Source organism: Coturnix japonica, chromosome 2 (genome assembly GCF_001577835.2).
Source record: "Coturnix japonica isolate 7356 chromosome 2, Coturnix japonica 2.1, whole genome shotgun sequence".
Classification (NCBI taxonomy): Eukaryota; Metazoa; Chordata; class Aves; order Galliformes; family Phasianidae; genus Coturnix; species Coturnix japonica.
In genome coordinates this window covers 32261976-32285581 of record NC_029517.1, presented here as the reverse complement: position 1 = coordinate 32285581, position 23606 = coordinate 32261976, and the positions used below count along the sequence as shown (strand labels likewise).

Here is a 23606-nt window from a genome sequence, read left to right as displayed (position 1 = left end):
AATCTATGAACTGCAAAAATACCGAGCAAAATATTTTTCTTTACCTTTTTCTTTTAATTCTCCTTGCCTTTTTATATTAGAAATTTGTTCATTATTTTTATGTAGAATACTGATAATCTATGAACTGCAGTAATAGTGAGCAAAGTATTTTTTCTAGCACAAGTGTATTTAGTGTCTTGAACACAGAACAACAAGGAAGACTCTAGAAAATTTAAAAGCAACTTGTACTTGAGTGATTTTATTTTTATTTTTTCTGCATTTGTTTTCATGTCAAACTATAACCTTGGGGTGTACAGATAGAAACACTTAATGCCTTTCTCAGTAAAATGCCACTGTGACTCTTCTGTTAGGAGTGCTGAATAGTCAAGCTCTATTGAAGTTACTTCAGCTGTCTCATGCTGAGACTGCCATGGCCATCCTGTGATGACCAGGTTTACCACTTGCTGTTGGAGCGCACATCACACGGAATTCCCATGGACTTGAGAAAGGCTGAAGCAAATGCACAGCTCTCAGCTGCCGTGAAATCAAGAGCATAAGTCTGGAGACTTATTTTTATTATTATTCTTTTTTTTTTTTTTTAATACTCGGAAAACAAAGTAGAAAGGTGCTACAGATTCAGCATGGAAAAGCTGAATCTTTTCTGGATTATGTGCTGTAGTGTATTTCGCTTCTTTTCCTCAGATTTGCAGATATTGTTGCTAGAGACTACCAGCACATGCCTAGTGTTGGTTAAAAGACTTCCTGTGTTTGATATGCATGGCTAGCTTCATTTCTGCTTCCTTTCCAGATCTCTTTTGATGGGGAAGGGTGACTTGGAATTTAATCCAGGGCTCAGTTTCCAGAAATCTTGTGCATCCCATTAAACCTGTGCATCTCACAAGTGGCTAAGATCTTGTTTCCCTCTTGTTTTTATTCTTTAGTTTCTTAAGAGTTATAAGGAAATTTTCTACCTTCAGTTTTATTTTCAGTGCCATACAGCGAAGCTGTACTCTACCTCATGCGAGCTGCTCTAAAGTGATCAGGCAGTGGGGTCTCTTGCACTTATTTAATGTTACTCCTACCATCTCTCTGTTCAGCCTTAGTTCTAGTATTTTTGCACTTCATTTTCGCAGTTTTGCTCTGTTTTAGGTTTTGGTGCTGAAGTCTAAAATAACTGAAATATTCCAGACCCTATGTTGTTATTTATAAGGATTTTTAGGGGGTCATTATTTTTCTATTGACTCATTTTCTCTTTATGTGAATGTGTTTGCATATATATGCACATGCACACAAAAATTAGAAATTTATTTGTTAATTTTGGAACAAACTTTTTGTATGATCTTAGATTTAGATGTACCCCTTATCTTGAGTTTCTGTCACCTTTCCAAGGCAGGGAGATAACAATTCACCCACCAAACTAAGAGATGGTAGAGATTAATTAGTATCTGGGTAGCGCTTTGAGAATATGGCAGTGATCAAATGACATTGACTTTCCAACTAATATTATCTTACCAATTTTTTTTTTTTTTTTTCCTACAAAAAGATTTTCAAAGTGATTGCTGTTAGTATTCACAAACAGGTTTGAGATTTTCACTTCTTTGTTTTATTGAGACACTGTAAAAGCACTTGTGAAGAAAGGTATACTAGTCTTCCTCTTAACATCCCAGAACACAAAGTCCATTTTTTGCTTTTCTTTTTTTCTTCTGTCTTGCATGTCCTTTGAAGCTCTGAATACCTAGCCTCACTTTCAAGGCAACCGATAGCTAGTGCATTATGGAAGAGAAATTCTAGGACTGATGTATAGTAAAATCTCATAGATTAATATTTTTAATATAGTTGGAGACATGAATATTTCCATCTGTGATACTTATGTACACAATAATTTATATATATATTGTGTTATTCTTTACATTTATTTTGAAAATGTTTGTGTGTTGCAATTAGCTTCCTCCCCCCCACCCCAGTGTCTTTTACATAATTCTGCAGTAAATGATCAGGGAGGGATATATTCCATAAAATGCGTGCTCCCACAGAACAAGTACTGGTATGATACTGAAGTCTGAATAGTTCTGCACTTGTGATAAATATAGACATCTTGACTGCATTTTGAGCAAAATTCCATCCTGTAGTGAGTGATTGCAGGCATATGACATGAGCACGATGTATATCACATACCTTGCTCTCTGTTCAAATATCCTGGCCTGAATTTGCATGCTGTTTTATGCAGATATCATGCGGGTTTTTATGTGATCTGGCAGACATGCCAGGAAGAAATCTTGCTCGCAACATCGGTGTTTCTCAGTTTACCTGATCTGAATGTACCTGGCGGTCAAAGCAAACAAGCAGCATGATAGAGATATGGAAATCCTCTCACCTTTCCTGGCTGCTTTTCTAAATATCTGAACATCCACCCCTGTCACAACCCAAAAAAGTTACCGTTACTAAAATTAAAATTTCCAGACCTATAAATAACCAAGGAATGAGCTATTAAGAGTTGCCAAAATCCATGTGTTTATGAGCATTTTTTAATTATTTCTTCACGAAACTGGAAAGTGGTTTCTGCCTTCCCCTTTCAATTTTACCTGCCTAGACCTGAGACCAAGTAGTTGGGCTTTTTGTTTCTTGTACTTCCTTTCTCTTTTCCTCTCTTCATCTCCTCCTTCTGCCTGCACTCCTTCCCTCTCCCCTCCACCTAGTAATTAATAACCCCAGTAAGGAATGTAGCTCCTTTTTCTACTTTAGAAGTTACTGTAGTTTAGGTTTTGAAGATGTCATTAATTATTTTGGGGAAGTAAATCCTTGAGGGCCTGGGCTCAGGTCTTGGCAGGCAGGTCCTTTCCAACCCACTCCCAGATGCTCCAGAGCATTCCCTCTGATGTCTCTTTTAGCTGATGAGGTATTGAGATTTTTTACAACGTTTTCAATTAACTATTAAAATTTGTGCCCAGGATTTTCAGTCATCCTTATAGGATGGGCACTTGGAATGAGTTGCAGAACCTATTACTGGTGGGATGGGGGAGGGTGAGCTTTGATCATGATGTTAGCCTTGCATGGGCTGCTCTGTTGCAGCTTCTGCATAAGGACAAGTAGCAGAGTTTGTTTTTGTGGTGCTGGAAGTCCACAAGGTGAACCTTTAGAGGTACACTGATTTTAAGGACTTTCTCTAGATGCTCAAATTTTCTTTTTGTATGCAATCTTAAAATAACTTTTCTATATGGGATACATACACTTCATGTGCTGTTTGTTGACCTCACTAGTGTTGTATTTCTGTTGAGGGCAGTGAGCTGAGTTCAAAATTCATATTGCTTAATCTTTTAATCATTGATTGTTGTTCATTAGATAAGCCTAAGTGCTCTTGCTTTTGCAGTTGTACCCATCAGATTGTTTGGGTAGCAGATACTAGAAAAGGCATTCTGCATCTACATTCAGTTTAGCTACAATGAAGATATTAAAGCCCCTTTTTAAAAACAATTGTGATGTCAGCACTTAATGCTTCTCAAGCAAGTGCAGTTTCTGAGTTCAGAGAACTCTGTAACGTGTCAATCTTAGTATCCATCTGTGCTGTCGTGAGGTCAAGTGTTTCTGCTCCTGAAAAGAAGTCCAATACTGAGATGGGACTAGTGTTGATTTCATCATTTTATTTTTTCACTTTGAGTCACCTTTACGAAGAAACAAGCAACTATCTCCTAAGTTTTCATGTGGACAAAGTACAGAAGTCATGCTTTTTTCTAAGGGAGTAAAAGTTCTGTGACAATCTTCCCCACTTTGTGTGCAGACTTGATGTTATAGGTCAGCAGTTTTTCAAACTGCGTCACGTAAGTGGTTATCTGTACCGTACGACCATTAAGTTTCAGGGAAGTGACAGAACAAAAAAAGGAACATGATGTGTTTTCTTCAAATCTGTTTTCATTCTGTAATGGGTATGTATTGTCAATCTGAGCCCTACCCAGCTTCTGTCTTCGCTCCTTTGGTGGTCTTGAGAAAGTTAGATGAAATAGCTTTCATCAAAAATATTTGCTGTGGTGTTCTTACTTTTATATATACATATATATATATGTATATAAAACAGAATTCTGTATTCATTCATTCATGGTGCTTAATGCAGTCATGGCTGAGTATAAACCCTGATTTTTCTTTCCGTAACTTTATTAGAGGGTTAACAAGCCATTCCTCCAACGTTCTTTAAAACAAGATTGCAAATAAGTCTTTTTCTTCTTGCTATTGGCAAATTGTTGGCTGCAGAGTACTGCACAAGTATAAACAACATGAGAGATCCTTTAACATAACATGAGAGAGCCTTTAGTCGCTTTGCTCCCTAGCTTTGGAGCTCATTGCCAATTGAAGTAAGGAAAGCTCTGGCTGTTGGGACTTTTAAATCTAGACTTAAAAGTTATTTGTTCTGTTTAGCATTTTTAAAATGATTCTATTAGGAATTGTATGTGCTTCAGTTTTAATTTTAACTCATAATGATTGTAAAGCACCCTGGGATGCTTGCATGAAGGGCGCTACAGAAATCCAAGATTGTATTGTACTGTGTTGTAATGTATTGTATTATTACATGGTGCTGGAGTTGGACCACGGACAATTCATATAGAAAGCATTTGAATACGTAGCTAAAGATAAGGAGAAGTATGTGTGTGTGTGTGTGTGGGGGGGGGGGGGGGGTACTGTCTCTTCATGCTTCTTTTCCCCCTTTTCTCTATCAGTTATTTTATTAAACTAAATTAACATGGCAGCTATTCCCTAAGAAATGCCAGCATAATTTACTGCTGCAAAGGGGCTCAAAATGTAAACCAGATGATAAACTAAAAATAAAAAAGTCCACATTAAGATTTAATTGCATTTCCCTTTCTATATTACGTTCTTATGTAAAATACATTACAATACAGTACTTTCTTTATCACTTCCTTCACTTTTAACTGAATTTCATTAACAATAAAGAAATATATTGTCTCTGTTTCGGTAATGTCACTTGACAGTTAATCCCTTAACTTGACGTACACGTCTTTAAGATTTTTTTATTTTTTTATAAAGAACATGATAGCACTGACTGGAGCCAAGTATTGCACAACCATGTGATTTGCAAGTTTCCCAGCTCACAGCTTTGCCAGTGCAGGTCAATTCACACCTGCCACACTTATGCCATTCTGGTCCTCATGTTGCTTTTCCTCGGTGATTGTCAGAGGTAGGGAGAGTCGTGCGTGCAGCTCATTCCTTCCTCCCCCCTCTCCCCGCTCCAAATGTGTGGTAAACCTTGTGCATTGAAAGTGTCTGCTCAGGAATTAAATGGAGTTTAATTTCTGTCCATTAGCAAACGGCTATCCACATCGCCAATTAAGCCTTCTATTTAAGGGGCAAGTAGATACGTATGTCTACATCTTAATCACTGCTGCGATGGGTTTGCAGAGACCTTCCATGACTGGTTCAGTTATTACTAGTGGTGGTGGGAGGCATGGATATCAGTGCGGTTATAAAACCTACCCAAAAGCTGAACAAATTCCGTAGGTGCTGGAGCGTTGCTGTCAGCAGATTTAAAGCTGAGGTATGCCTGCGTCAGTGCACGCAGTGGAGGCATAAAGATCTGTCTGGAGAAAACTGCTTGAATTCGTAATGCTCTGGTAGCAGACAGGAATGAGAGTGAAGCAGGACCCACTTATTGAGAGGTGATGCTACAGGATGAGCACCTCTCACTTTGTTAGAACGGACTCGTACAATTCTTGGCTCTACTCACAACACAGAAGAAAAGAGACATGTTTCACAAAAAGACCCTGAGCAAAACTCTGAAAGCTTGCTTCTTCCCCCCACCCCCTTCCTTTTTCTTCTCTTTTTAATTAATAATAATTTAGGAAAACCTAAGGCGAGGGAGACTTTTGTCTCCCTTTCCTGGGACGCTTCAAGAACAGCGCAAACAGTATCAGGTTCCCCTGGTGCCTTGCAGCGGTTATCAGAAGACAGGTTTTTCAGGACAGCAGCAGCCTCAGACCTGCCTCACTCCAGGACTGGAATATCAGAGTCAAAAAGAAAGAATTCTCTTCTCCAGGAATAGGAGCACATGAAAGGCTCTCAAAGACTTTCCTCACAAATTCACATTTCTTCATTTTTCCAGGTTATTATTTATTTATTTTCCCACACTGAGAGTTACAGTTCTTTGTAAGTTTGTGAGGAATGATTACCTATGTGCTAGGAGGCAGAGGAGCTTCTCTAAAGTCAAACCTGTTTCTGCTTTTGCCATCTTTCTGAAGGATTTGTTACTTTTCGGCAAGCTACTGTACAGAAGGGTGGATTTTGCGATGGTGAAAAACTGAGATACACGTGAAGGACATCAGTGTTTATGTCCTTTCTAGAGGGAGAGATTTCAATTCTTTAAATTTACCATGTGTGTTTAAATCAGTATATCTGTACTCTCTCAGAATTGTGGGATTTTGTATTTCTGTATGTATCCCAGTAAAATCCCACCATAACATACTTGCCAGCTAGTATGTCCCCAGGCTTTTAAAGCTGTGTGCCCAATTCTGCACATTTTGTAAGGAGATTTGTGTGCAAAACCTTATCTAGGATAATTTTTGAATGAATGGAACCTCAAAGTGCACGTGCCTGTTCCACACAGAAGCTAGCTGGAACATTTCTCTTTCAAGATTATCAAGCTTTGCATATTTTTATGTACTCTTCAGAGCATCTTGACTTCTCACAAACTCTTGTCAGTGGAAAGCAGCAATGCAGAGGATAAACTAGTACCTTGTCTCGCACAGCTGCTTAAAGTGTCACCTGCATATGATTTTACCAAGCAGAAGTTAAGAATCTATAGCAAATTTCACGCTATAACTCCTTTTTTTCCTTCTTTGGTAATACTTTACTTTTTTTTCCTCCCCCAGAACAAGAAAATTTGTTCATGTATTTTTAACAAGAAAAATATCCTCATGAACTGGGACCTGTACAATTAAGAATAATCAGAAGTATGAGTGGCTCATAAAGTGGCACAAGGCCTGAAACGATAAATTTGACACTTAACCATTTAAACAAAAGATAGGCAGGGGATGTTGCATTTGGCACTAGAGGGGTATTTAAGCAATCAAAGGCATGAGAGAAGCTGGGAGCTGAAATCAATAAAGTGCAAACTAAAAGCTAGTCATGCATTAAAAAAAAAAAAAAATAGTACTCATCTAGTGAAACAGATTATCATGGGATGTGGTGAAAGATCCAGCACAAGTAGTTTTCAGATCAATATCTGATGTTTACTCTAACTCAGCCACAGGTAACTTAGCCAAATTCAGTAACTGCTGGATGAACTTCTAGGCTCTGTTTTTATGTGGAGTCCAAATAGATTCTCAAAATTGTCCCGTTTGGCTTTAAAAATCTGCAAAATCTTCTGTAGGAAAAGGAAAGAGATCAAAGAAAGGACTTATCCTAAACACCAAAAGAAATTGAGCAAGGCAACTGTTAGTGCTACTGAGTCTGATGACTTCTTGTCTGGACATTATGCCTTAGGGCTCAACTTCATGCCAGACATCTGATGCTTTGCCTAGCAGAACAGTGGAATCCGAGAAGAGACTTGCTGAAAATCATGTCCTATTTCCCAGCAAGGAAATCTTCCATAACACGGTGGATAATGCTAAGCAGTTTTGAACAGCGTTTTATGAAAACTGTAGTGGAAAATCACCATTTTGGTTCATTGAAGATAGATTATCTGCATCTCTATCAGGAAAATTTGTGATTTGTTTTATTTTTGTGGAAATATTTTGCTTACCAAAAGCTGCATTTAATGCATTAATAGATCTAAAATGTCACCTGCCACACAAAGCATTTACATTAGGAAGCATGTGCATTAGGACTGTCTTTTCTAGATAGGAAGCAAGTCAGAAGCAATCTGACCTGGTTAAAAGAGATTTGTTAGAAATAAAAGCAATCCACTTGAGAGGAAGATGGAAATTGTATCTCATTTCTATTTTCCACCAGTTTAATCTGATTTCCAAGACCCCACCAAAACCCAGCCTTCATTCTTGCATGAGAAATGGTGATTTACCTTGTCTATATTGCACTGTGCTACTGTCTGGTGCAGGAGCAGCAGCTGGGAAAGGGAAATGCTTGAGGGAAGGATCTCTGTCATCATATTCCAGGGCTGAGGAGGAGGGATGGAACTTATCCTGGAATAGATCTACTCTGGCCCCATGGACTCAAAGCACTCTCTGTGGTTGGAGCTTCATGGGGTTAGCTTCATCTGGCAGAAAATCTGCCTCTGTACTCAAAGATGGCTTTGTGATGGGCACCAAAGTGGGAGTGACAGGGACAGGCACCTGAAGATGTGCATTCCCAATTTAAGCAAAAGCAGCAGTGCAAAGGAACCCTGTTACTTCCTACAAGTATTTCAGTCAGATTCCTGACTAAAATGGATAGCGCTTGCTTTACCCATGGAGCTCTCTGGCTTCAGAGCTTTTCCTGCAGACACCAGTGAATCAAATTCTTAGGGCATAATAATACACCCCACAAACTACAGGGATGTTTTCATTCAGTGGATTAAACCAAGCATTAACTTATTAAATTTTGACTATTTTACATTTTAAGTTTTATCCATATTTTTACTACTAAGTAATTAGCATTTACAAGGTGTGCAATAAAAATCAGGATGCTTGTAAGGATTCATGTTGGACATCTGACAGTGAAAACTAAAACAACTTACATCTCCTTATCTTTTACAGGTAGAGGTTATGACTTTTTCCTTTTTTATTTCTTCTTTTTATATTTTGTTGAAGTGTTGGGCACTATGACATACAGCTTGTAAAGCAGTTAGAAAGTCATTTCAGATCTGAATTAACATTTCCCACCTACCTATCTTTCTCTTTCTTAAGATTTTATCCTTTGTAAATGTAAGATTAGTATCCTGGGAAGCAGTTTCTTGTTTGAGTTTTATTTATATCCATTAGTGGGAGATGCTAAGAAAACATTGGGGAAAGCTGCTTGGTCATGCAACAGCTAGGAATTTTATTTTACCAAGTGGCAAACGTTAATGCAAGGATCAGTTCCTTCAGATGCTGAATCCTCATCTCTGTATTTCAAAATCTTCTGGTGTGGGGATATATTTATATACATACAGTTTATCGAGAATCTTTTTGTAATCTTCACCATATTCAATGTAGCTGAATGTTTATATTAAAGTGTGCTTTTAGAATTCTTAAAGGCCATATAAGAAGACAGAAAAGGAGCAGGAAACCATATATACTATATAAAGACAAGAGAAAGGAGGAAAAAAGTGCTTGTGTAGTAGAAAGAAAGCTTTTGTCATCATTTGAAATACACCTTTAGGCAGTTTTTAACTTGTATGACCAGCATTTGCCATGCAAATCCTTAATTCTCCTGACCCTGGCAGCAGTATAGAGGTCAGATAGCCATCCAAGTGCAGTGCCAAAGGCACAAACAAAGGGTTTTTTTCTGCTCTGTCCATCTGTGTTTTTGTTCTGTTTTGTTGTTGTTATTATTTTTTTTTCCTTATTCTACGTGTTTATAAGGCATACGCCAACAAATTCCATTGCGTTACTTTAACAATAAAGGAATTCTAGGACCAGCAAATTTAATATTGTTCTTCATCTGCAATTAAGCCATCTATTTTGTGATTCCTTGTCTAAACCACAGCTGGTGACTGGATGTTTTTGAGCTTCAGGTCTGGTTTTACCTGATGTGGCAGGTGATGGTTCTGTGCCATACTACAGCACCAGGAACAATGTTTTGCCCTGTTTGGGTTTTTGCAGTATGTGGACAGGCAGAGGCACACACGGGCTAAAATCTTTGATTTGGGGATAATCTTATGTTATCCAGTCGGTGCTTGAGTGTTCATTCTCATCTGAAAAATGCTGACGTAAGGTCTCCTGAGAATGAAAGAAAGAAAGACTCCTCAGAGTTCAGCTTTTATAAAAACTGATGTTTCAATTTCTATGTAAAAAGCAACAACAAGCAAACAAACTAAACAAACAAACAAAACCCCGACTGATAGAAGCCAAAACTAGGGAAACAAGGTTCATCTATCCTTTGAGAAAAGATCTCTCCTCCCACCCAAATCTAGAAGTTCTGCTCTGCAACTTTCTCACTATTCAAACTAAGTCTAGGGACAAAGACTGATAACATTTCCTTCCTTCCTTCCTTCCTTCCTTCCTTCCTTCCTTCCTTCCTTCCTTCCTTCCTTCTTCACAATTCTTACCCTTCCTCCTTCCTTCTTTCCTTCCTCCTTCCTTCCTTCCTTCCGTGCTTCCTTCCTTTCCTTCCTTCCTTCCTTCCTTCCTTCCTTCCTTTCACTATTCCCTTCCCTTTCACTGCTGCTCTTCCCTTTCACTGCTGCTTTTCCCTTTCACTGCTGCTTTTCCCTTTCACTGCTGCTTTTCCCTTTCACTCTTGCTTTTCCCTTTTCCTTTTCCCTTTCCCTTCCCTTTAATCCCTTTTCCCGTTTCCCTTTCCCTTTCCCTTTCCCTTTCCCTTTCCTTTTTTTTTTTTTTTTTTTTTTTTTAAAGACATGCTAGGGTTGCAGGACTGGAAAATGCTATCCTGCTGTTGTAAAGTGAAGGATTTATGGGAGAGAAAATAGGATAGAGCCTTAAAAGTTTGGCTTTCAAAAATTGAGCCAGTAGTTTGACAGATTGTTCAGTAAATGTTCATTTTATTGAGAATTATAAAAAAAGGTGCTTAATGCCTCTCTGCCATTAATATAATATATTAAAAGGTTACTGTCAAGATTAGTGTTTCAGCTCTGAAAATTGACTGTAAGGTTTATGGACAGCACTGTTCATATTCTGCTAGGAAGACAAGGTACCTTCTACTTATCACTTGACAAAACCATTATGATGTTACAAAGCTTTATACTGAAATCTTGATAAATAGTAAAACATAAATAAAATCCCCTTTGGAAAGCAGGAGAATAGCTCCTTGTGTCTTATAGCCAGATTTAGCAGATGCGGGTTTGAATGCAAAGCAGTTGTGAAAATAGCCAGTGTCAAACTAGTGCAAAATTAAACTTGCGGGGTGTTCTGTTTTCAGTGGCTGTTATTGTTGAAGTGCTCCATTTCAAAAGCATGCATTCCTTCCTACAGAAAAAAAAAATCAGATTCCTTAGTTGAAATTAATTAGCATTCAGAAACCAGATAGCATGTTTTTGGGTATTCATGAGATCTCTGTTTGAAAAAATGTTTTTAACTTGTAGAAATGTGTTGCAACACACAGATGGGAAGAAAAAGAAAAAAAATCTCTTTAGCAAGCACTGTGTGTAAAAGGAATATTACATTTTGCACGCTCCTGATTACCCTGTGTAAACAGTTTTTGACATCTGTCTTTATAGTTTTCGAGGAGAGGAAGACTTTGTTAAAAGAACCATTTTTATACAGCAGTCACCATTTCAGTCTTGCTTTACCTGTATTATGAAAGCAGATGGTCTGCATGTCTTTTGAATATTTATAACTATCAAAAACAATCTCTTGCTATTCACCCTTAGGCTTATGAGATGTCAGGACTGTTCTGGTTGAAAAAAATCATCTTGGGTGTTTACAGAAAGAGGATTACATTAAGCTGAAATGACTATACATTTTCCAGTTTAATATTTGTCCATCAGCTGTTTAATCGTATTTAGATAATTGTGTAAATAAGTTGTTGCAGCCCTTGCCCCTTTCACTGAGCAGGCTTGAAGCTTTAAACACCAATGAATGAGTTGCAAAAAAGCTTGGATTTTTTTCCTAGTTAAACAACCTGAAAGGCCTAAATAAGTTTGGGTTATGATGCTCCTTCTGAGGGGAGTGCTTCATTTGCAGAGGAATCTCCAGTATCTAATTCAGCTGAGTTGTTTTTGGAAACTGCTCTTTCTCTCTACTAAGTCTGTGTCAGTATGTGTTTGTTCTGTGTAAATACTGCAGCCCAACTGCCCCTTCATGAGGCATGAAAACAACCTCATTCTGCCCATATAAAAACAATTTTAAGGTTATTTAGGGGAAGTTTTGGGACTGTGGGGGTTAAAAGCTTTTTTGACTGTAAGCTGAGCAATCACTGATAACAGATTTTGCTGTGGTTGGTTGATTTGGCAGAAAAGCATGAACAGTTTTGGTTTAGATGATTGAATTAACCTGATTAACATTGTTTTTGTTGGTTTGCAAAAAAGGACAACGGTATACTTTTAGTGACGATCGAACAGTGATTCACCTGGTCAGAGAACAGTGCTGGGGAAAATGTCTGTGAAATCCCTCCCTTTAGCACCCATGACTGGCTGACTTGACCAGCCAGCAAGAAACACACAGGTCCTTCCCCTGCCATGCAGGATGCTCCTTCCCTTAGCTTCTGTCACAGCACCAAAGGTGTTTGATACTGCTGTCTTATCAGTTTTTATTTGATGGACATAGGAAAAGATTCCTGCTTGAGAGGTAACGTCTTTCCCCAATTTATCTAAGAAATTATGGTGCCTGTTTTTCAAATCACTGATATTTATTAACCCTTAGAGAATGGGTTTCAGTTCAAGCTACATGAAACAAACCTCAGCTTGAACTTTGCAACAAATTCTACCCCTACCTCCACACAGTTGTTGGATGCCTGATTATAATTAACTTATTTGGCTAAAAAAAGAGCACTTGGGCTGCAACAGATGGTATCATTCCAGAATAGTGGGATTTCTGTGAAGGTGGCACCATTTCAGACTAGATCTTCTGATTCTCAGAGCAGGACTAAAAGCTCAGTGTCTGAGGGGAGGAACATAATGAGGCAAGAGAGGGAAATTTGTGATCTTGAAGTCTTGCAACTTGCTTTCAAGGGTAAACTTCTGGGAGATGTGTTAAGACTGAGGAGCTGTGACCAGGTTTTGCCTTCTATCAATTTTCTTGTCGACGTGTGAAAAAGAAATGAGATTGACCGATGAATGTGAAGCGTTCGAATGCGCCTGATATTTGTATGATGCATTTATATTCGTCATCCTTGTACATGGAAAGGGTATGCCTCTGTGTCTCACAGATAAGGAATAACTATGTTCAATGGCACCTTAATATGTGTTGCAATTACAGCCATTCTTTGATCATCAGTATGCAAAAGACTAGACAATGGGAACTTCTCATATGTAAAGACAAGGGAAATAAGGAAAATGTTAGTATGCCTATAGTCTAGAGGGTGGATCTCTGAATACCACCAACTCAGAGGGTCTGATACTCAGTTCTAAACTGTAAGCATAGTGGGAATCTGTATATATATAAACTGCTGCTAAAAACATATAGATATTATACAGCAGTAGGAATTATAAAGGAATTTCTACAGCAAAGTGCATCTCTTTGCACTGACATAACCACAGCTTTGATGAGAAGATAATAAATAAAGAATAGAAACAATGAAATTCACTGTTGTCAAGTTATTTTCTGAGTTAACAATGTAGTAATATTTTATCTGGCTTGTAAAATTTTGCCTTCAGTGAATTAGTAAATAAATCATTGATTCCTCCTGATGAGGATTCTTAGCGTAGGTAATATCACTTGAAAGTTTGCATGAGTGTCAAAGAAAAAGGAGAATAATTTTCATTTTAAAACACGAAGATAATGTCTATGGCTTTTGTTTTGTTTTTGTTTGTTCGTTTGTTTGTTTTGTTTTGTTTTGTTTTTTTAATCTTCTTAGAAGGTATGGAGTAAAATCCCATTATTAGCCATCATAGTCTCAGGTTCACACTCTGTCAGAGAAGGCAAAATTCCTAGTAGCGTTGTTTAAACAGACTAGTCCCCTGTTTGATTGTAAAATAAATTAAGTGCATTAAATTTATTTCTGAAGAAGCAGAGGATGTTAGAGACAAACATTTCATTGTCATATCTCCTTTGGAAAATGACATGGAAGTGAGAAATAGGAAATCCTAGATCCACTGGCAGTGGGTAATTTCCTAAAATTATTATCAGTCAACGTGTTTCCATACTTACCAAAGTTACCTGAGCAGGAGAAGGCATCTGAAGTAGCTAAAGTAAAATAAGAGAAAACAACCTTGAAATCTAAATGGCATCCACAAAATGTGCTTAATCCCCAATAGGAAAATGGCCTATGTTATCCTAAATGGAGAACACTTGCAGTTCTCCATTTTGCACGAGCAGATCTACATGTTTTGCATGTACAGTAACTGTGCCTTCATAGAGTTTGTAGTAGAATTCAGATTCACAGGACATTTTTAATCACACCTTACATATTGTGGGCCCATGTTTAAAGTGATGTAATCTGTAAAATAGTTTAAACAATGATTTTGTAAGTACTGGACATTAATGATATTGCTATTATGCTGAAAATTGAAGTTGGGTTTAACTGAGCTCAGTTCAGGTCATTCAGGCTAAAGTCTATTAAGATTTCAATCTCCTTTTATACCACTGTCAAAAGGCTTATAGTTAATTTCAGAAATGCCAGATTAATATCAAGGAATGGTAAGAACTTTAGTGATTCAGAGAAACATTAAAATAACTGCCTGATGAGTATTGGGTATCCACATTTGGCATCAGTTATACTGCCTCACTCTAGCAGTTCTGAGACTCCACAAATAGCATGCTACTGAGTATTGTGTTAGAAAACGAATGGTTGTAATCAACTTCACTACGATCAATAATCAAGATGCTTTTACTTAGAAGCTGAACTAGCCTTATAAAAGAAGAGTTACAGTAATGTTTATGGCATTTTCTCTCCAAACTGTTTCTTCCAGTGATTGTTGCAGTTTGTGTAACAAAGAGTTCATACTGTACATTGATTTTACGACAGCAGAAATACTGCTAAATGTTACATGCTGAATTGTAAAGAAACATAATAATCAGAGCTTTGTCTTCTTGAATGTCATTGTTTTCTCAATATGCCGGACAATTCTTGTAGTTAAGCTAAAAGTAACTACTTTCCTTATAGAAATGTGAAGGTTGACAAAGTTCAGTCTGTTGAAATTACATTTGTTAATTTTGTTGTTCATACATCATATACTGAATGTAATTTTCATGTTGAAGCAGTGCCTTATTTGTTAAGGCCTTTTCTTAATTGATTTTGTAAAGGAATGTATGATAACTGAAAGTTTTAGACATTGTAAATTTCACTGTTTAAAAATTGCTTAAAGCTGAGCAGAAGACACATTTCTCACTGTAATTATCTTATATCTTTAGAACCTCTGAGGAAAACAAAGATATATTTTATGGCTAATATCCTCTTACAGAGTTAGACACAACAATAAGAATTTTTCTTATGTCTTTTTCTGTGAATCATTTGAAATACCATTTAGCAAAAGCAAGTCCAGAATTGTTTTGGGTTGTGACATACATATTTTATTCTTTTAGAAAGCATTTCATTTTACCACCCTGCTAATAACTCATTCAGACAAATTTCGGTCCTGTGATTTTCCAGTATCTATTCTGTGTAAGTGTTACAAAAGGAATGGTAATGGATTTACCGGGGTTATTGCTTGCATTTCTGGAGTCAGTATAGCATCTCTATGCTTGTAAACTCGTGTTGGTATGTGAAGCATCAATCAAATTTAAAAGCAGAAACAGAACAAACAAAAGGCATTTTCATGATTAGTATCTTCCATCCTGAGCCCATCCTATGGCCTGATGTTTCTTGGTCGATAACTTTGTTCTTTCTTTAGTACGTTTGCTTTTTCTGTTCTCATTTATAATATACCTTGGTTTGGTTTTATATTCAATTAATGAATTTTTAAAAAAGCTTTGGACAACAGGATCAGATTGCAATATGATTCTCAAACTATAAAAATATTATAGTTTCAACAATTGAAATTATTTGTGCTTTGTCTTATACTGCTCTGTATTACAGATTTATTTTTTTCTTCTCCCCTTTTCACACAGAGTATGATTTCTTCCATTGTGAACAGCACTTACTATGCAAATGTCTCAGCAGCAAAATGTCAGGAATTTGGAAGGTGGTATAAACATTTCAAGAAGGCAAAAGATATGATGGGTAAGCAAAAAAATAAAAATAAAAATAATAAAAATAAAAATTGTTGTGATGGTGGATGCATACAGTTATGTGTCACATTGCGGTCTGTCACAGTCATACAAGAAGCCAGGTCCCTTTATGATAAGTTTAGGATGCTTTTGATGAGTAGATGTAGAAAGTACATATATAGTGAAAGAATTCATTTAAATAAATATTTGCTATTGAAACAGCCTCACTGACTTGGTTTGCCAGAGATGTAAAGCTGTCATTCTGTAAATGTAGAGATCTTCTACAGCCCAGAATAATTGTTTTAAAACCTGTTCCTGGAACTGTAATGTGCTGAGTTTTTCTAATGTATGATATTTTTTTTTTTCTTGCTCTGGTTAATGTATGTATAAAGAAGAAGGTTTCCGTAACTATCACTGCATTCCAAGAAGAATGCTGTAATTTTATGAATTTAGGACCGATTTCAATTCATTTTAGCAAATAGTTGTGACAATTGTTTGCTTGTTTTACTAAACTTGAGTGAATTACTGGAGAAGAAAATCCACTGAGACATATTAACTCCACTGTACCTTTTATCTTCCTGTATTGTCCATTTTTAAAACTATTTCTTAAACCTGTTAACATAATTTTGAACACTTTATGTCAGAAAATTTCTACATAGCATTCAGAAGAATGAAGAAATGGGACCTCAATTTGGACCAGATTTTGAGATTGACTTAGCTTTTAGTATTTGAAGCAAAATCATTCATCTACCAAAATGAGTTCCTTGCCTTTTTATAGCTTAAGGCTGTAATGAAGGCTATGAATCACTTTTGTGATAATTGCTTGAATTACTGTTCCAAGTGAATGGCCCACATGGGTTGATCTCTACTTTCTGCTGGTGAGAACAAGTGGCTTCTTTCCTTCACCTAGTCTGTATATTCTGTGCAACCCTGGGCTGTACTCAGGGCTTATGATCTTCTTAGGTGGTGGCGAGACTGCATGTGGTTTCAGATGGTCCACGCTAGTAGAGCTGCTGCATGGAAGGTGACCTTTCCCCAGCGTGTCCTTCCATCTCCATTATAGGAGTAGTTCTGCTATGGAGCCCACGAATATGGGGCATACCCTGCAAAATACTCCTTAATTGGCTTGTCAAAACAGTTTCATAGTCCCTTCAATGAGGACACTGAAATCAGCACATGGGAATGATGTGTTTGTACATTCCTGCATAGGACAGTGGAGGATGAAGGGCTGTGAGTGCGAGTCCAAGTGCTGATCTCTTCTTCCACTTATTATTCCCATGGATAAAAAGGGTGACCTTTTCTGAGTGCCTGTTGGTAGGGATTATAATCACTATAAAAAGCACACATATTGCCTATTCTTGTTAAATACATTTTACTAGTATAAGAAAAAATAGCTACAACACTTCTACAAAGATATTAGATTTTTTTATTTTTTATTTTTTTAAATAAAGCGTGTTTTCTTAAAGCTATTTCCAGACCAGCATTGCTAAATCTTTGGAACTGACATATCCTGGCAAAAATGTGACTCATTTACATTAACCTAGAGTTATTCTATATCTTCTTATCATGTACAAGAGGTAAAATGGAATAACTCTTGAAGTTTAAAAAACTGTTGTTAATTAAAAAGGAGGGCGTGTCAAGGCAGATGAGTTAATACAAGGAAAAAAAAAAATCAACCATGTTGCAAGTCACTGAAAAAAACATGCATACATGGTTGCAAGATAAAGCAGCCCATCTGTGTAATTTACATAAATTATACTAGTTCCTAGCAGTCCCATACAATTGATGCAGCATCTAGAAATTAACAGAGCATAGGGAGGTCCACACCCCACCCTGCTTGTTACAGATTTCCTGTGTCTGGGAGCTGCAGATGTAGGGGCAGGGACCCCACAGGAGTAACACAGCCAGTCACCAGGGCTTCTCTTTCTGGGCTGGATGAGCTTTCCAGTAACAGCCCTCCTTACCCCTGGAACAGTCACCATTTTGCTTGCATCTTCTGCACCATACAGAGAAGTTTCCTGTACTTCCCCTTCTCCTGGTTGTTTGCTGCCATTTCTGAAGCACCCTATAACTATAACTGTGGGAATGCCCTTTGCAGCCACCAGCTCATGGTTTGGTTGGCAACTGGTGCGTTGTACCTTTGCAAAGTTCTCTGGCAGTGATTTTTTTCCTATGTGTATGTTTTCAAACACATTTTTTTGTTCTGATACTCTGCTCATTCCTCCAAGGACTCAGTGTCAAGGATGGGCAGTTTGTTGTACTGTGGGTTTGATTTTCTTTGTAATATTCACAACACTATTATTTTTTAGATTAATTTTGAAGGCAAATAGCAGGAACAGTGTTGTAATAGACCTGCCAGTCTAGGCTGGAGAATACTGTAAGCTCAACCCTGAATCTGCTGTTTTATCTTTATTTACTTTTGTTAGCACATCTTGCAAGGAGCATGAAATTTGTGATATTCAGTCTTATTTTGGCTTTTTCGATGTTTCTTTTCTGTCATAGTTGAGATGGATAGCCTTTCTGAACTATCCCAGCAAGGTGCCAACCATGTCAACTTCGGTCAGCAGCCGGTCCCAGGGAACACAGCCGAACAGCCTCCATCCCCTGTTCAGCTTTCTCATGGTAGTCAACCATCAGTTCGGACCCCTCTTCCAAACCTGCACCCTGGACTTGTATCTACTCCCATTAGCCCTCAGCTGGTAAACCAGCAGCTGGTAATGGCCCAGTTGCTTAACCAGCAGTATGCAGTGAACAGACTTCTAGCCCAGCAGTCCTTAAACCAACAGTACTTGAACCACCCTCCTCCTGTTAGTAGATCCATGAACAAGCCGTTGGAGCAGCAGGTCTCAACAAACACAGAGGTGTCTTCCGAAATCTACCAGTGGGTCCGTGATGAACTGAAACGAGCAGGAATCTCACAGGCAGTATTTGCACGTGTGGCTTTTAACCGAACTCAGGTCAGTATCTTTTTTTCTTACTCTTTTAAATCTAGGAGATCCCCTCTTTTGCTCTCTCCCTCTCTTTCTCTCTGTCTCTCTCTCATTATTAATTCATATATTTAGTAATTATCACCTTTTTAAGTATCTGTCCTCACTTCTGTCTTGCCACTTGCTCCTGTGAAGGAACCACACTTCCTTGCAGGACCAGTGTCCATGTTGATGCAGTACAGATATGCAGAGTGATAGGCTTGTGGAAATAGAAGCTGTGGGAATACACACTGTTCTTAGAGATGTCTTGGTTCCTCTCCATCTTCCCTGGAAAGGAAATAAACAGCTCTTTGCAGAACCATGGACAAAGTCACCCAACATATTGCCTTTGTGTAATGAAGGTATGCCAATACTGACCACGTGCATGCACTGCACAACCTATCTTCTCTCTGAGGTGCACCCGAGATATTCTTCTATTCTTGTTTGCCTTTATTTCTATCATATTTTGTTGAAAATCATAGTAATGTGACTCTTAGCAACTTTCTGTAAAGACTTAATTAAAGAAAAATTAGAAGCTTTATTTTTAGGTCCTCTATTCTTTCATGTGTTTTTGCAGTTTGTATTTTCTGAGATTGCCCATGTCCGCGTCAGAGCATATACTTCAGTTCATCAGTGCAGAAAAAATTAGCCCTAGCAAAGCTGATAAGTAACACTAAAATGTGTTATTTTTTACACCTGTTTTAGAAGCTAACCCTGTTATAATTTATTCTACTCTATGAATTTAACTTAATGCCATGTTGCGTGGAATTTAATCAAGCAGAAGTTATGGAAGAAATGTCAGTATACTCAGAGCAGCTAATAAGATCTTAAAAATTTTAAAGTCTGTTTTTTAACAGAAAATAAAATAGAACTTATTTATACGATATATATATATATATTTAATGTGCATAAGTTTGCTTTGGATTCCACATTTTTAAACTTAGGGCATGAGTATTTGCTTGTTATTGAGTATGTTAAAAATATATAATTTGTGATTCTTTTGAAAAGTTGATGTTTCTCACTTGGAGAATAAAAACTGTTTCATATGCACTAGTACCAGATTTGAATCAGCATGTCATTTGTAATAATTTTGAGAAAGATTATTACCTCAAATCAGCTAAAACGAATGCAGTCATAGGGTGAATTATCTGTAGAGTTGTGTGTGTGTCGATGTGCCTTTCCTCTTAACTACAGAAAGGATTTTCAGGTCCAGATTTCATGCGATACATGAACTTGTGCAGCTTAAGTAAGTTGGGTTCAGACAGTGTCAGTTATTGAATTTAAAAATAAGTGACAGAGATTTTTTTTAATGCAGCATGTAATAATTTAACTATTGATACTATAAGGTATTGAAATATTATTAGTTGTTTCAAGTTACTGTGGCTTGCAGCTGCCATCTTACCTGAGCAAAAAGCTGAGCAAATAATTTGGAAAATAAATAATTCATTATTTACTTCTTTCTCAGACTTGCCTAAAATCAATTTCCAACTCCCCCTTCCCAAGCCATTTGTTCAGTTTTTGTTAGCTCATTTTCCATACTGTTTTTGGTTTATCGTTCATGAATAGTAGTTGTTATCTAAAATACAAGAACAATTGGTTCTGTCTGGACCTTGAATTTATATGATGTGCCTTATGAAAATGCTATAGAGATGCGATGAATGTAGCTGTAGAGCCAGATTTCTAGTGAAAATACTAATTTCCAATTACTAGACATTTTTCTTACTAACAATGTTATTCTTAGTAATAACATTTTCTTAAAGTTTTATTCTTCCATAGACATTATAGTTAACCAGCCTGGTAAAAATATACTCAAGGTGACCCAAAACTAGAAGGAAATTCAAACATGAACATTAAAAAAAAAGAAAAAGAAAATCCAGTGAAAAGATATGAAATATATCTATATGTAATATATTTTGGCAATATTCAACCAAATAAACTTGAAAGAACACAGAGTAGTATCCCCATATCCTACAAATTGTGTTAGCTAATCAAATTAGTATTTGCAGCTAGCTACGTAACTATCTGTAGTATTTACTATTTATTGTGGCCAACTAAGGGAATAGAAAGGAAAAATACTAGGAACCTAGGCAACATTGGCCTCAGTATTGTGAAGAAATAAGTTATACTTTTCACATGTGAGTAAAGCCTCACTCAAACACAGAGGAGTTTGCTATAGACATATTTCATCTTTGCAAAACTGGAAGTTGTCATTGTACCCTCAGTAACAGTTGTATAAGTACATATGTACCTGTGTTTTTTACATAAAAACGTTTGGATTTATTTTGGTTGCTGTGCTTCAGAATTTGTCACACTTTATTCAAGGATTCATCACATTTAACTAAAATTTAGGCAGCATTTATTAACTCCTGATATTTAGAAGTTATTTTTTCTAATATTGATATCATATATTCTTTTTTAAAAATTTTATTATTATTATTGTTTTTGCTAAAGCAAGCAAAAATTCATGTTTTAATTCACCTTTATTCTAAGAGAAAAATCTAACTCAAAATGCCAATGACATCTTTAATACTGCCATAAGCATATTTGAGCCATGTTCAGGAACCATATCGTTGATTGTTGAAGGCAGAAGAACTTAGGAGTTCTGCACAAACAAAATAAGTAAAAAAATATGATGTCTAGATGTGTTCTCAGGGAGATTTGCTTTCAGTGTAGAAGTTACTGAAGGAAGTCAGTTATAAACTCAGAGTAAAGTAGCTTGTTGTTTTGGTGTTAAAAATGGACTTCAGTTGAATTGGCTGAAGATGTTTGTGTACCGCTTGTTATACATACTTGTGCTTTACAGTACAGCTGCAGAAATTCTTGTTTTTGGAGTGATGGGAGAGAGGAAGTTCTACCAACTTAGCATTGTAATTCAACATTTGGCCAACATTTTCCAGATTTTTTTTTTTTAATTATTTGTGGGGGAAAACGTTACCTAGAAATATTTCTGCTTGTGCCCAGCCTAAAGGAAGGAATTAGATTAAATTACCTCTGAGGACTAGATTGTTTTTTAATGATCATCTATTTATATGGAGAAAAAAGCTCAGCCACACCTATGAAAACTGCAAGGACGTTCTTCTTTATATTTCTTCTTGGATGATTTTCCCCTTGCCCTTACCTTCAACATGAAAGTTTCAAAATTGTGCAGTTCTCAGGAATGTGCTTTGGAGGTTTAATCAAAGGGAAGTCCAGAAAGCTGTAACTTGCAAGCACCAAACATGCACAATGGCACAGTTGTAGGGAGCAGAAGTAGCTTTGGAGGCTGGAGCACTTCTCCCTGCAAGAAATCCCACAGCAGTCCTGCTAGGAAGGCTTCAGCGGATAGTAGGCTCTGAAGTTTTATTTGTCCTTCAGCAGTTGCTATTCCAGCTCACTGATTGCAAAGAAACAGACTGAATCCTGTTAGTGCCCCTTTGTAGTGTATTATGGAAAAGTTTGTTGGGTCAGGATCTGTGCAAATGGACCCAAGTTTTGCTTCAACGTTGGCTACCAAATGTGTTCACCAGTCTCTCAATCTGCTAGGGCAATTTTGGTAAACTGAGCTGCAGATTTAGTTAGTTTCAGTAAGTTATATTTCAGTTGACATTCAGCAGAATCAATAAATTTGGTACAATTTCATTGCAATGCTGATGCACTGTGTGGTTCAGCTTTTTCTCAGGCTCTTTGCTGGCAGAACTGGCATTTGCGGTCAGCCTGCTGGTTTTGGGTGGTACTTGGCAGCCTTGGGGTACATAGACATCGACATGTAGTGCTGTGTGCCAGCCTCCCTGCGGAACTCTGGCTCAGGCTTCCTCTACACAGTTTCTGTTAAACTGGAGGCTCTTCGCTGTGCTTGAGTCTTCTTACAAGAACTAGAGTGGAGCATCAGCATTTATTCTTCTGAACCACCTCCAGAGTCCTATACAAGTAAACAAACTCCTCTCCCATATCTGCAGTGCATTTGTAGATGCAAACATGAGCCAGGGAGTAAAAAGCCTTGGTTCCCACCAGTATGTGTGGCGTTTGACTTGGAGGTGTAACTTAAACTGGTGCACAGCAGGGTGACATCTCCGTGCTCTGCCAGTGAGGAGCTGTTAGTCGTGGTTGTAGTTGGAACTGTAACTCTGAGTTGCCAGTCTTAGTTTGTGTATGCTTTCAACCATAACATTTGCTACATGAGCTCAAATTCTGTTGTACAGAGTTGAGTGACCTCCATCTCCAGCTTGGTGAAAAGTGGAGGAGTGCTTTCTGCTGCTTTTGCCATGTCTGACTATTGTAATTTTTCCTCTTCCCACAAGTGACAGTTTTTCATCTCAAGGTTTTTTAAGTACTTCTCAGTGTTTCTGCCAAATACTTTTCTCTCCTCCTCCTTTTTCCTTCACCCCCATACTTGTTTAAAATATTAGCTGCCAGGATATATTGCATTTTGTTAATAGATAATGCCTCTTCTCCTATGAGAAAACTTCTGTGCATTTAAGACTGTGCCCATACTAATTCTGGGCAACAGCTATTTCAAGGGAGAACACTTGGATGCAGTCAATGGATCCCTGTAATTTTAAAACAACATCCAAGTTTACACCAACCACCTTCTCAGGCGCTTTTTTTTCTTCCACTTTGTCTTTGGCACACTTTATTTTCCAGTAAAATGAAAAATGAAGATGGATTATTCAAAACTGATAACAGTAATGGACCATCATGTAATGTTTTATTGAATTTGAGTTCTGTAAATTATGTGGTAGAGAGAAATTTGCCTGCTTAAGTATAACAGAAATTGCCACTG

At 37.3% G+C, this 23606-nt stretch overlaps 1 protein-coding gene across 8 annotated transcripts in view; it reads left to right on the top strand.

Annotated features, from left to right (window-relative positions):
* The window catches only part of SATB1 (SATB homeobox 1), a 92833-nt gene that overhangs the window by 31278 nt on the left and 37949 nt on the right, over positions 1-23606 (top strand). For all 8 annotated transcript variants that reach the window (XM_015853822.2, XM_015853820.2, XM_015853821.2 and 5 more), the window contains 2 exons: positions 15783-15894; positions 18384-18838. In XM_015853822.2, the coding sequence (XP_015709308.1) occupies positions 15783-15894; positions 18384-18838 (567 nt within the window). The remainder of the gene's footprint in view (positions 1-15782; positions 15895-18383; positions 18839-23606) is intronic.